The sequence below is a fragment of the Dipodomys ordii genome, unplaced genomic scaffold (assembly GCF_000151885.1).
Source record: "Dipodomys ordii isolate 6190 unplaced genomic scaffold, Dord_2.0 Scaffold28, whole genome shotgun sequence".
Taxonomy (NCBI): Eukaryota; Metazoa; Chordata; class Mammalia; order Rodentia; family Heteromyidae; genus Dipodomys; species Dipodomys ordii.
Genome location: NW_012267244.1, coordinates 8,672,023 through 8,686,461, shown reverse-complemented (window position 1 = coordinate 8,686,461; position 14,439 = coordinate 8,672,023). Strand labels below are relative to the sequence as shown.

The 14,439-nt window shown below is 33.1% G+C and overlaps 1 protein-coding gene across 2 annotated transcripts in view; it reads right to left on the bottom strand.

Moving 5' to 3' along the window:
* The window catches only part of Ssbp2 (single-stranded DNA binding protein 2), a 247,274-nt gene that overhangs the window by 58,462 nt on the left and 174,373 nt on the right, over window positions 1-14,439 (bottom strand). For both annotated transcript variants that reach the window (XM_013015937.1, XM_013015936.1), the window contains one exon: window positions 3,326-3,385. In XM_013015937.1, coding sequence (XP_012871391.1) covers window positions 3,326-3,385 — 60 coding nt within the window. The remainder of the gene's footprint in view (window positions 1-3,325; window positions 3,386-14,439) is intronic.

Below are 14,439 nucleotides of genomic sequence, written 5' to 3'. Positions count from 1 at the left end.
AAGGCTAGCGCTCTACCACTTGAGCCACAGCGCCACTTCCGGCTTTTTTCTTTTTTCTTATGTGGTGCTGAGGAATCGAACCCAGGGCCTCATGCATGTAAGGCAAGCGCACGACCATTGAGCCACCTTCCCAGCCCCTTGGCAGATATTTTTGAGGATCTGAATACTACTGTCAGAGGTAGAATGCTTTTAGAACAGCAAATTCCCATTTTCTGTTATCAATTCATGTATCTATTTGCATTGTTTGAGGAATGGTAAGTAAGGTATGGATTTTTCAAAATCCCAAAATAAGTCAATGATTTATTGTTGGCATCATTCATCGACAATTTCTGAGTTTCAGGCTATTTTTATTCCTCCTCATAGTGTAGAATAAATGCTGTGAGTTTTTGCAACTAGGTATTTTATCTATGAGAAGGGGAAAGAGCTGCTCTACTTCAGGTAACAGATGCTTCAACAACACAGAGCTTTCAAAGAGCTGAACCAATTTCAATGTAAATTTGTATGATTAGGTCATTCTGTGGACTTTGTTTCTATACTTCGTGCTTCTTTGTATATATTAACTCTTTGTTGCAGTTTACTTTTTGTTGTTGTTGTTGGTCTTGAGGCCTGAACTTTGGGCCTGGGCACTGTCCTTCAGCTCTTTAGCTCAAGGCAAGCATTCTACCACTTGAGCCACAGCACCACTTCTGGCTTTTTCTGCTTATGTGGTAGTGAGGAATTGAACCCAGGGCCTCATGCATGCAAGGCAAGCGCTCTACCACTGAGCCACCTTCCCAGCCCCTGTATTTTACTTTTTGTGACTTAACTTTCCTTTCATCATTTTAGGAGCAATTTATTACTATCTGTTTCCATTTTTTCTATGTATTTTTCTATATATTGCTCTTTTTATATTTCTAATATATTCTTTTCTATATAGTTTCAACACATTGATAAGTGAGATTTCTAAAATTCAGTCTTATAAATGAACAAATAGCATAAGCCATTACAGATTTAGTCTAGAGACGTAAAAATCATTTCAGCAAAGTTTAAACTAAAATCTATAGTCTAATGAGCAGTAATTTTAAATTGTGAAGCATCTGTTTACTAACAGAATAACTTTCACATATTCAAATGCCTAGCCTATAGCACCGAAGAATTTATTTAATTGTCTAATTTCTTAGGTACAATCTATAATAAGGAAAAGTTTTAGTAGATTAAATTAAAACTCAACTTAAAAGTTTTTTTCTTATTTTTATATTCATTCAAATTAATTAACAAAGTTAGGACAACTCCATTTAATGACTGCACAATAAAACTGAAGAATCAGATTTGTGCTTAAAAAGTTATGCTCTTGAAAATTTTCTTAAAATACTATTATTTATATTACCAGTACAATTATTTTTTAAAATAGCATAAATATAAATTGTGTAAGTTCAACTAATATTTATATGAATTAGCAAAGTTTGTGTGTGTGTGTATGTGTGTGTATATCTGTCTGTCTACCTGTCTGTCTGTCTGTCTGTCTTGGGGGCACTGGACTTGACAAACATAGCTATGCTTTAAAATACATTTTAATTGTATCTTTAGAAACTCCAATGAAAATAGATATGTGGTTTAAAAAATCTTCAAATAAATTAAGTTTATAGATTCAAATTGATACCACTGACTATTCTTAAAAGTATGTCTTATATTCTCTAAAGATAAAATATCTAGTACAGTATTTTATACATGAGAGAAATGTCAAGAATATCAAATGAACACAACTCCATAATTTTATCATATTTTCAGCATATATCACATCATTATTATAGAACTAATTGTACAGTTAAAAATATGTGAAAAATATAACAAGAATTTCACATTTTTCTAATTCAGATTTTCTGGAAACTTTTATATCTATAATATACCAAAAGTTAGGGATGGGGTATTTGAAACATCTTAAAGACACTAATAAGATAAACATATTTTTATCTTTTATAAGGAAAAATTTAAACACTCAGACATCTATAAAAGTAGATTTGACTGTCAACAGACAAAGGTTCACCCACAGAGTAAATTCCCATATGGTGGCATAAGTGGCATCTGTGTACTTTTCTGACTTATTTCATGCCATGTACCCCTGGCCCAATGTACTGCTTACAGATTGAGTCTGTGGGAGAAAAATGTCCCAGCTGCTAACTTGAGACCTGCCAAGCACTGAAATCACTGGACAACCCAGTGCTGCTTCCTGCTTGAATATATCCCTAAGGGTGGATCCTGGGTGTTGGTACTCCCTGATGTGCACTTAAAGCAGGGAAAGTCAGCAAATTAGGACACTTCAAAGACACAGTGTAATTTCAATATGAGTTTGGAGCAGAGGAATAGAATTCTGTTGCTATTAAGTTAATTAGTTACTGCAACTTTCTTGTTCCATTTTCGGTAGCGAAAAATTTAGATGTGCAAAGAGGTTAAGAATAACAAGGAGAAATTATTCTGATCTTACTTTATGTATTAAATACCATTGATGTATGCAAACAACAGAATTAGAGAAAATGTTAAGATAATTTCCTTCTTATATTCTATATCGATGAGATTTAGATTTCTTAGTGCATTATATACATATATATACATATTGGCTACACCCTAAAACTGAACTGTAAACTCATTGCAAGTAAAAATTATGCTTTATTCTCTTTAGTAAATAAGTGTTTATTGTATGGATTTTAAAACCTACTTGAAAATAGAACATTTTCAAGCTTAAATCCTTAAGAAAAAAGAGATTAGGAGATTTATTGTTAAATATTTACTGATAGGTTTAATCCCAAGAAACAGCTAGTTATTTGTTTGAGATGCCATTACAACTAGGCAAAATTGTATGAATATTAAATCATGATATTGAGGCTATATTATACTAAACCAAAATATGTTCCTAAGAAATGTTCACAGTACTGCAATCTTTTGATTGAGAGGACAATCAACATTTACCAAAATTATACAAACCTTTAAAATTAAGTTCACAGTATGAGATAGACTTCAATGGTGAGTGAACTTTTTCTCTCTGAACAATCCAGATAGTTTTAGGGTTGCAAGCCACATATCGTTCTTGACCTGACTACTCAAATCTGTATTGTAGTATAAAAGTAGTAACAGACAATAATTAAATGGATCTACGTGGCTGTGTTCCCAACAAAACTATTCATAGAAATAGCCAGTCCTTAAATTAGATAATATATTACTGGAAGTAGCATTAAGTGAACTGGAGAAGGGATATTCTTATATTTTTATAGAAAGAGAAGTACTTGTGATGTTTTTTTTGTTGATTAAAAGAAAAACAAAAACAAAAACGTAAGTAGTACACAAATCTTACCTGATTAGGTATCCTCAGTGGGGGCCGTGGACCTCCAGGGTAACGAGGTGACATAAAAGGCTATTGAAGTAAAAAAGATAAACAAAACAAAAACAGCATGATGTAAAATGCATATCTGCAAGTAAACTACTTATATTTTTTTACAATTAACTCAAAAGCATAAAGTATTTTACTTTCCTTCCTGTGGGTGCCTTCACTAAAATAAATATGTTCAAGAAAAATATCACCTTATTTTTTTTTTTTACCTTGGAAAACATTTGGAAAGTTTTCAAAGAAATTGCTAAAAACATTAAGAATGACTAAAGTGAATACAGCAAAACTTTTTAAAATACAAATAATGACAGCTAATTGCTAACAAATAGTACTAAGAAAAGGTGATGTAATCTTAAGACTTCAGGAGAAAGCTTGTTATTTTGTTACACAAATTAAGTTCTGAAAATTAAGTTGAAAATTTTGCTTAATGCTTTCCCTTAATAATTTTAAAGTTTACAAATTTCATCTTTTCTTTTTATCTTTTTTATTTTTTATTTTTACATGTTTGTATTGTAAAAATACTGTACAGAGGGGTTACAGTTACATGAACAAGATAATGAGTACATTTTCTATCATGCTTTGTTACCTCCTCCTTTGTTTTTCCCCTACCATCCCTTCCCTCCCACCTCCACAACTACACTCCCCCGGCCCCAAATTATAAAGTTTGTTTTTCAACATAGTGTCTTGTGCATCTCATTGTTACAATGGGTCAGCCTGTATCCCTATTTAAGCATTTTGTTTTTTCCCTTCCCCTCCCCAAATTAGAGAAGTGTATATACAAGATGCAGGGCACCCACATCAAATACAGGGAAAACAAGGGTTATACCATGGGGGAAGAACATACAAAGAAACCAAAAAATCACATTATAAATACGTTAGAAACAATAGCAAGAAAGAAAAAACCTCTTGTGTCCCTATCTTGGGATTCATTTTGCTTAACATCATTTTATATAATCATATGTACATAGCTTTGGACCTTTTCTGCTTTTGCATCTCATTAAATGGCAAAGAAGCTTCTTTTCCGGGAGCCGAACTAAGCTCTGACTTTGTTTCATTATGGGTTTGCTATCATTTAAGACTGACCAGAATTTTTTACCTATTTTTTATTGTTAAGAAGTTGTACAAAGAGATTTCTAGTCCATAAGTCAGGTTATGAATACGATGTTTCTTGATTGATGGCAACCTTTCCTTCATTCATACCCACTTCATACCTTCCCATCTGGATGCTCAAATTATATAGTTCAAGCTTTACATAATGCATATTGAATATAATGACTGTATTTGTTCACCCCTTCTCCCTCCATTCCTGTGGCCCCCTCTCATTCCCTGCCCCCAATATATTTCTACTTCCTGGTATTCATTTTGTTGAACAGTTCATTAGTTGTTCTGAGGAGTTAACACCAGCGAGCTCTTTCCCTAAGTATACAATCTTCTCTTACTCCTGAGGAGCTGTGCTTACAGGCATAAATCATCATGCTTGGCCAAAGTCACTTTGAAATGAAATACAAGGTTGAAATATGAAAAAAAAACTACTAGATTCCAAAAGTTGAGACAAATATTAAATGTCTCTTTTGAAATAGAGCACATGAGATCAGTATGTTCATCTCAATATAAAAAGACATTCAAGTGTTAATTTATTTGAATATTTGAAGGGATGATATTTTCCTTCTAATGGATAGCCTTTGGGGATGAATGTATGTTAATGGGATTATCTGTACTTTCCTGACTGTGAGGTCCTAAAAATACTGATGTTAGGTATGGTCAATATATGTGGAGGTTCAGAAACTGACGGATGCCTACAAAATAAAAATGCAAGAGGCACAAATTATATCCACTTTTAGTCAACTTATTTCCTCTTATATATCTTCTTCTAAAAAATGCAAATTATGGGGCTGGGAAGGTAGAGCGCTTGCCTTGCATGCATGAGGCCCTGGGTTCAATTCCTCAGCACCACATAAGCAGAAAAGCTGGAAGTGGTGTTGTGGCTCACATGGTAGAATGCTAGCCTTGAGCTGAAGAGCTGAGAGACAGTGGCCTAGGCCCAGAGTTCAGGCCCCATGACCAACCAAAAAAAGAAAGCCAGCCTTGAGCTGAAGAGCTGAGGGACAGTGCCCAGGCCCAGAGTTCAGGCCCCACAACCGGATCAAAAAAAAAAAAAAAAAAAGAGAAGTAAATTGAATAGGTATTAAATTAGGAAAGTATCATAATCACTATTTCCTAAGAATACATGAGGAAAAAGGAAATAGAGGGCAAGTACTTTAAAAATAATAAAGAAATGAATATGACTAACATTACATTCAATTATGAATCTGAAATCCAAGCTTTTGTATATATCTGTGTGTGGAACTGGGGTTTGAACTCAGGTCCTTGAGTTCAGTAAGTAGGCACTCTATCATGTGAGCCTAACTTCCAGTACTTTATGCTATTGTTTTTTTAAACAGAATTTAACTTTTTGCCTGGACTGACCTGGCCTATGATCCTCATTTATACTCCTATTTACTAGGATGACAAGCTGTACCACCTTGCCCAAAAGTTTGTGCACTTTTGCTCAGCAGTGTCTCAAACTGTTATCTTTGCAGTCTCAGATTTGGAAGTAAACATTACAGACTGAGCAGTGCACTGTACCATGTAAGCTCTTACTTTTTTTAAGTCTTCGAGTTCTTAGCTAAATTATACACCCTAGACTTTGATGCTTAAGTTTCCAAGTCCAACTGTAAGTAAAGATGCTTTATTGCTGGTAAGCATTTGTTTAAAAATTTAGATTTCTGGATTTCAAATAATAATTTAAATGTTAATAATAATTATATAATAATATAATTATTATAAAGTATATGGTGTTCCTAATGACAGAAAGTAATTTTTGAATTGGCCAAAGAAACTACTTCATTTTATCATTAGCTGCTAATTTACAGATGCAGGTAAAACATATTTAAAATTTAAAGTTAGAGATCCCTATATACTAAATACTCCTGTTTTAGTAACTAGGATACTCCTATTATTTACTTAGCAGTCTATATTTCTTTTTATTCAGCTTAAGCCTTCCATTTCATATTGGTAAATAAACTAAATAAAAGTTAAACTAAAAACTTTTTACAAGGCTAGAAAATTACTGGCAAAAGATATGTAAGTAATGTTTATCTTGAATTAAAAAAAACATGAAGAATAAGTAGAAAGTTTAAAATATAGTATCTTAGTTACATGCTGATAGGAAAATTTTATTTTCCCTATGTAAAAAAAAGTCAAAAAACTTTTTCAATGCTCAAATGCCTATACTTTTTTTAATCTGAAAATTCATGAAGTCTTTTCAAAGTTAGCGTATGCTTACCAACTATTATATTCTTTTTCTTACCATATAGGAACTACATATTAACTATTAATAAAGGAGAACTTACCGACTGAGTTTATCAGAAGAAAAAAATCTATTTTCATTAATCTATATATGTAATTAATATCTTTTTACAATTATAAATGCAATATGTGTGCTTAATGAAATTTTAAAAATACTAAATTTCTTTTTTAAAAAATTCAAAATTTCCCAACCTAGAAATAAAGCATATAGTTTTTACAGTCATCTTGAAATTTATGAGCATGTGTATGATGAGAGATGTATAGTGAATGAGAGAAAACTCTCATATGGTAAGGGTGAGAAATACATGCTTTGAGCATATCTTTTAATATCTGCATGCTGTTTCATTATTTAAGTATATCATTTTTTAACTGCTCATCTATGTATTGGTAGATATATATATATATATTTATATATATTTTTTGGGGGGGGTCCGGTTGTGGGGCCTGAACTCTGGGCCTGGGCGCTGTCCCTCAGCTCTTTAGCTCAAGGCTAGAGCTCTACCACTTGAGCCACAGCGCCACTTCCGGCTTTTTTCTTTTTGCTTATGTGGTGCTGAGGAATCGAACCCAGGGCCTCATGCATGCAAGGCAAGTGCTCTACCACTGAGCCACCTTCCCAGCCCTCTAACAAAATTCTTATAACTACAGTCTGGGTAAGTATATACTATACATACACATGCATAAATGAATATATATGTACATGTATGTTTAGGATAAGCATGTACATATATACTATTTTTGTTCCATGAATAATACAAGATTTCCCATATACCTGGCTACTTGGACCCATATTTTCTAATTATGATTTCACATTTGCCTTATTACCCTGTCTTTCCTTCTCTCTCTCCCTCCATTCATTCTTGACATTCTTTTCCAGAACTATTTGGGAGCAAGCTACAGACATACTGCCTTACCACCTCTATGCACTACAAAATATAATTGCCCAAACAAGCATATTCTCCTACATAATTACCATGTTTTAAAAAATCAACAAAACTATCATCCAAGTTACAAAACTAATTTAAATTTACTAGTTTTTTTCAGTAACATCTCTTTTTTTTCCTTTTTGGTACCACGACATCATAGAACCTATGCTGCCTTTGGCATGTTTCTTTATGCCTGTTTATAGAACCCCTATCTATCATGTCCTCAACAGTTTTAAAGACAGTAAGCGTTGTACATTATCGGCTGATTCTGGTAAGTATACATGAACTTGACTCAGGTCATATTTTCCTCACAGAAATCCCATGGAAATGAGGCAATGCTCTTTTCAGTGTAGCACCTCTGTGGGCACATGAGGTAGATGCAGCCACTATTGGTAATATTCATCTTTATCATCCATTGTGGTGTCTACAAGGTTCCTACAACATAAGGCCATTGTGTTTCCCTCTACAATTAGTTGATTTTTATTGCTAGCTATTCTGAGATTGTTAATGTCACATTCCTCATTAGTCATTTGTTACTTCCATTAAAAATCCCTAATCTCAGAAATGGTTGACAAATGGAGACATTCTATGATTACCACTGTTACAAAGTTTCATAGTTGGCGTTTTCACAGTGAGGAAAAGCTGTCCATATTTATTCTAACTTAACTGATCTCTTAACTCAAAGCCCAACCACAGTGTTATCTGTGTGGCTCCTGCACAGTTCTGAATGACCCAGCACAGATGAAGGTAGAAACTCACTACATTTTCTCAGAGGAACTTATGCTTCACATTTATAGAAATTACATGCTGTAATTTCTCTTCATACTGTAAGTTCTGAAAGAATAAAGACCTTATTTGTGACTATTGACAGTAACAAATGTTTATTGAAGAACTAAAAGGAATAAATTTAGATTGGACAATTTTAGGCATCCTGAGTACTAAAGTAAAAAACATAGAATAAAAATCAGAGAACAAGGAGAAAAAGTAGAAAAAAGATTTAATTATTTTAAAATGCCAAAGAGAAGTAAGGAAATTGGGCTGGGAAGGTGGCTCAGTGGTAGAGCGCTTGCCTTGCATGCATGAGGCCCTGGGTTCGATTCCTCAGCACCACATAAGCAAAAAAGCTGGAAGTGGTGTTGTGGCTCACATGGTAGAATGCTAGCCTTGAGCTGAAGAGCTGAGAGACAGTGGCCTAGGCCCAGAGTTCAGGCCCCATGACCAACCAAAAAAAGAAAGAAAGAAAGAAAGAAAGAAAGAAAGAAAGAAAGAAAGAAAGAAAGAAAGAAAGAAAGAAAGAAAGAAAGAAAGAAAGAAAGAAAGAAAGAAAGAAAGAAAGAAAGAAAGAAAGGAAGGAAGGAGGAAGGAAAGAAAGAAGGAAGGAAGGAAGGAAGGAAGGAAGGAAAGAAGGAAGGAAAGAAAAAAGGAAAGAAAGAGTACAAATTATGTTTTTAGGAGAGAAAGGAAAGAAAAAGTAAACCACAAACCTGAGTTGCATATATGCAAATATATAATTAAAGCATACAGTGATTAAAGTCTAGGTAATTTTGATAAAAATCTACTTTTATCTAAACTAAAGATCGTTTTGCTTCAAGTACTTTAACATAAAATTAGTTGTTACAATACAGGCTCTTAACATTCAGATTGATCCTGAAATTGATTAGCTCATGTGACACAGTAGAAGGTTCTGAGAGTTATGCATGGGGCAACTGAGAATATCTAATATCTGTATTTCCCCATATAAAAGCCAATTTGCTTCCAAATATGATTCAAGATAATAAAGCAAACGAATTCTTTTTATGTAAAATGCTAATCTGTGCTAGAGATTATATGTACTGTTAGTACAAATTCTATCTGTTGGCAGATATTTTAGTACTGGCTGTACTCTTTGAAGAACCTGTTCAAAGAGTCCTTAGTTCTGAGAGTGAACTTACTTTTTATATTTGGGGCACTGTTTATTTTTTGTTTCATTCTGTTGTTTAAAAATGACATTAAATCCCTTTTTAAAAAGTTATTTATAATGAGCAAAGGACCTGCACTCTAGTTTTTCTACAACTACTACTATTTAACAGAATGAGCTTGGTGTGACAAGCTTTGAAGACTTTAGTTTTCTCAACCTGAAAATAAGGGAACTGCACAAATTGATTTCCAAAATCCTTCATAAAATAAAGTATTCAGGATTCTGTGTTAACCCTTAAATCTAAAGATGAGTATATTGTAGGTAGTTTAAATACCTGAAGTGTGTAGGGGTAGAATTAAAATATGGGGTGAGGATAAAAGCATATACACCCAAGACACAAACCATCTTTATCAATGAGAAAGAAAATTTTTACCATATCTTCGAGAAAAGGAAATCATAGTTAAAAAGAACTATTCTAGCAAACAATGATGTTCTTCTTTGTTGTTATACTAAAGGTCAAATGGGGAAAAAAAGGAATAGAACTTACTGATTAGAATGTTTGGTGTAGTTCATTCATTCAACTAAGCTTATGAAATCTTACCTATGTGGGTGGTAGTTATCAGTGAACAAAGTAAATAAAAATCGCTGCCCTCTCCTTAGGATGTTTTATGTGCATAGTTTGATAAGTATAGGAGAAACAATTTCCTGGAATAATTGTTCTCTACATTAATCCACCTATCTGTAACAAACAGAAATGTTCTCTTCACCAAATTGCAATTTATCAATGAAAACCCAAAGAAAATAGTATTTCAACCTGATGTCTTCCTTAGAGTCATTATATCATCCACAAATGACAGAACAAGAAGTGTTACTATGAATGATTGAAAATCAAAGCTACACTTTAAAAATTTTCCAAATTAGATAAAAGATAAAGATTATGTTGTTTATAATATAAGGAGAATTCTGGTAGCAGAATTAGTAATCTAACAGAAATTGTATTTGGAGGTAAAAGTTATTGTTTGTATATTTTTTGTTATGTATGTTGTGAACAAAATGTTTATATACCCATAGACTTTATATGCTAAAACTAATATCAAGTATGATGGTATTTGGAGGTGTGGCCTTAGGAACATATTTATAGATAGTGAGGGTAAAGCCTTTAGGAATGGGATTAGTTTCTCTCCCTCCATTCTTCCCTCTTCTGCCTCAGACCATAAAAGCAAACTACTGTTTGCATACCAGAAAGATGGCCCTCAGCAGGAACTGAATTCACTGCCAACTTGATCTTGAATGTTCCTACCTCAGAACTCTGAGAAATAAATTCTGTTGTTTAAACAAGGTTATCTGTGATATTTTTATAACAGTAGCCCAAACTGACAGATACAGTCTATAAGAAATAGCATAATCCAAAACAAAGAAAAAAAGCCATCATAAAACCAATAAATATTGATGATAAAAATGAAAAGAAATATTCTAACAAAAACACAAACCATGTGTCCAGAGTGTTTCCCCCAAGTAGTATTTTAGAGCAGAAAAAAAGCATTTACAATCATTTTTAGTTCAAAAAGAATGTCAATGAAGTTTAAAGAATTATTATTTTCTAATGTATTAGTCACGGAATTTTAATGTTTCTCAAAAGGAGATTTTCCTTTAACCCTTCCCCTTTATAATATTTATAACATTTATAATAAAATGTGACCTAATATTTGAATTTCTTTTCGATACATTTAAAAAAATAGGATTTTAAGAGTTTACTAGACCAACTTTCTTTTGTGCAAAAGAGACCCAAAGATGAAACTTCTTAACTCACAGTTTAGCTTCGATAAATAGATAGATAGATAGATATACTTTTCCTTCTCTGCTTCAAAAATGGCTATTAATTGAATAATGACATGTACATACCCTTCAAGTAATGACCACTAACCATAAACAAACTGCTTGACTTAGCATTTCCTCTCAGGCCTACCAGCAACTGTGCAGCCATTCACTTAATGTAGACTTCTTTACCCTTGCTACAACTCAAATACGAAAAATTGAAAACACAGTGAGATTTCAGGTAAGCAAGTTAATATGCATGTAAAGCACTAATTAGCATGTGATCTTGACAATCCTGACTAAAAGGAATACCATGAATAAAATAAATTTAACAAGCTCTATTTTTTTTCTTAAACATATTTGGTGGAGTTTGCATAATACCTACAATCTGTTTTATTTGTGTTTTTATGATAAATTCTAGCAGAGACTTGACAACAGGTAGAGAATGGTGATAAATGGATGTGATATTATTAGAAGATCATCCCCATTTAATAAAAATGTCCATTGTAATGTGATAATTTATAATGAGGTTCTTGAGGAAGGGAATGAAGCAGTTGGTACAGTCTTAGAATATACAGAGCAAGCATCCAGTACATATTTGCTTGGTTGATTAATGATGCATTGACAGTCATGAACAACAATGATGGAAATCTCTTAAAACCAGGCAAGGGTGCATTAAGCCCTAGTCCTTGTATATAAAATCTCACTTGGTCTCTTTATTTGTTTCATTAAAAGTAATACCTAAGCCAGCACAGGAGGCTCATGCCTGTAATCCTAGATACTCAGGAGGCTGAGATCTGAGGATCTCGGTTCAAAGCCAACCCAGTCACAAAAGTTCATGAGCCTCTTATCTCCAATAAACCACTCAGAAAACCAGAAGTGATGCTGTGTGACTAAGGTGGTAGAGCGCTAGCCTTGAGCTGAAGAGCTGAGGGACAGCGCCCAGGCCCAGAGTTCAGGCCCCACGACCAACAACAACAAAAAAGTAATACCTTTACCTATTGTAAAGAGTAAACCTCTGGTTATTTGATGAAAAAAGTGTTTATAAAATATGTCTACATAGAAAAATTCTGCCAAAATAGGATAAATTGTATCTTCCAGACAACCTAGTAATATTAAGAATGAACAGAGAGTAACCTCAAGAAGATATGGAATTATAATTACAATATCTATATAAACATATTAACAGAGCTTATAATTTAGATGACTAATAAGGGCTTCTATTTTCTACTTCTGCGGTCAGATTTTTCTGTTTCTGTAGTGTCCTATTTAAAATAATAGTTCTACTACTACTAATAGTTCTACCAGTGGTTCTACTAAGTAGATATATTTAGTAATTAACCACCTTTGGGTATAAAAAGTATACTAGGCAACTTATTCATGACTTGAGCAGAAATGTTTGGAAACTTATTTGTCTTTTCCTGAAGCATAGACCAGCCATTAGAACTGCTAACAATTTTAGATAGCAGTTAACTGGTTGGCTGTTAGTCTCATCTAATGTCACATTTCTATTCTGATACTAATATTTTTAAATATATTATGAAAGCTTGTATTTATTTTTTTTGGGGGGGTCCAGTCATGGGGCCTGAACTCTGGACCTGGGCACTGTCCCTCAGCTCTTCAGCTCAAGGCTAGCGCTTTACCACTTGAGCCACAGCGCCACTTCCAGCTTTTTTCTTTTTTGCTTATGTGGTGCTGAGGAATCGAGCCCAGGGCCTCATGCATGCAAGGCAAGCACTCTACCACTGAGCCACCTTCCCAGCCCAAAAGCTTGTAATTCTTATACCAAGTCTCAGCAACACATTTGCAAAAACATGTTTCACTAAGAAAAACTTCAGCATTTGAGTAAAACACACACACACACACACACACAAAACCAAACTGCTTTCTTTCCCTTTATTACTTTTTCTGGTGATAGTACTGAGTTTGAGGACAGGTTCCTCACACTAACTAGGCTGCCCTTCTACCACTTAAGGTTGCTGTGCTGGCTTCAAACTGTAATCCTCTGGCTCTCAGATTCCTAAATAAGTAGGATTTTACGTGTGAGCAGCCACTGGAGCTTGGCTAAATATTCTGCTTTCTTAGTACCCTATTGTGTTTAACTATCTTTAGACCAAAAACCTGATTGTTTGCCAAAAAGTAATTTGCTTTTCCTGAAATCTCAGGTAGAGATTCAAAGTACAAAGTAAAATACAACCTGGAAAAATATGGGCTATCTTCAGTAATTTCATTCACTACTTAAGTATCAAATATATGTATCTCTTGGTCCTATGTAAAAATAGCTTTTAGAACAGTAACAGTCTTTCATATTTTCAATATAGTGTTTTGAGCAAACTAGGACATAATTTGATAATAAAATAATTCTACAGTTTAAAATATCTTTTAGAATATGAAAAATATGACAAGATATAATTATTTATTCATGGGGTTCACAGTCTTAGCAAGTGAATAAAATATATTTACTATAAATTTAACCAAAAGCATAAACATTATTTTATAAACTATTTTTGTATTTATATTTTAAATTCTTTTAAATGATTTTCTATTATAGACTTCTATTATATATTTTACTTGCAATAATCCCCTTAAATTAAATGGATTAACTTTCTTTGAAGTCTTATGCTACTAATAATAAATAATATTGGAAATCATATTTTGGAAAAACCTTAGCATATTGTAACTTCCTTATTTCAACTGGGCTATATTTCATATGAATGTTTATATTTTTATTTTTATAATTCCATGAAATGTTTCATGAATTTTCTGCAGAAAAGTAATGATGCATAAATTATACATCAAGTGAATTTAAACTTCCGTTATAATTCATACATCTTAATTTGTTTAGTTCCTTTTCTGTTTTTCATGAACATCTCCATCAGACATTACTGACACCCCAATGAATAAGACACTCTTGATTAACACATTTTAATTCCAACTAGTACTAAACTAATTTAGCTCACAAAATGACATACTTGTACTGGCATATTCTGCTGATCAGCATAAGTATGTAGTTTGTCTCCCATACATCTTAGATATTCTTATCATCATCAACACTTAATTAAAATAACTCACATAAAATAACTGTAAAGTAATAA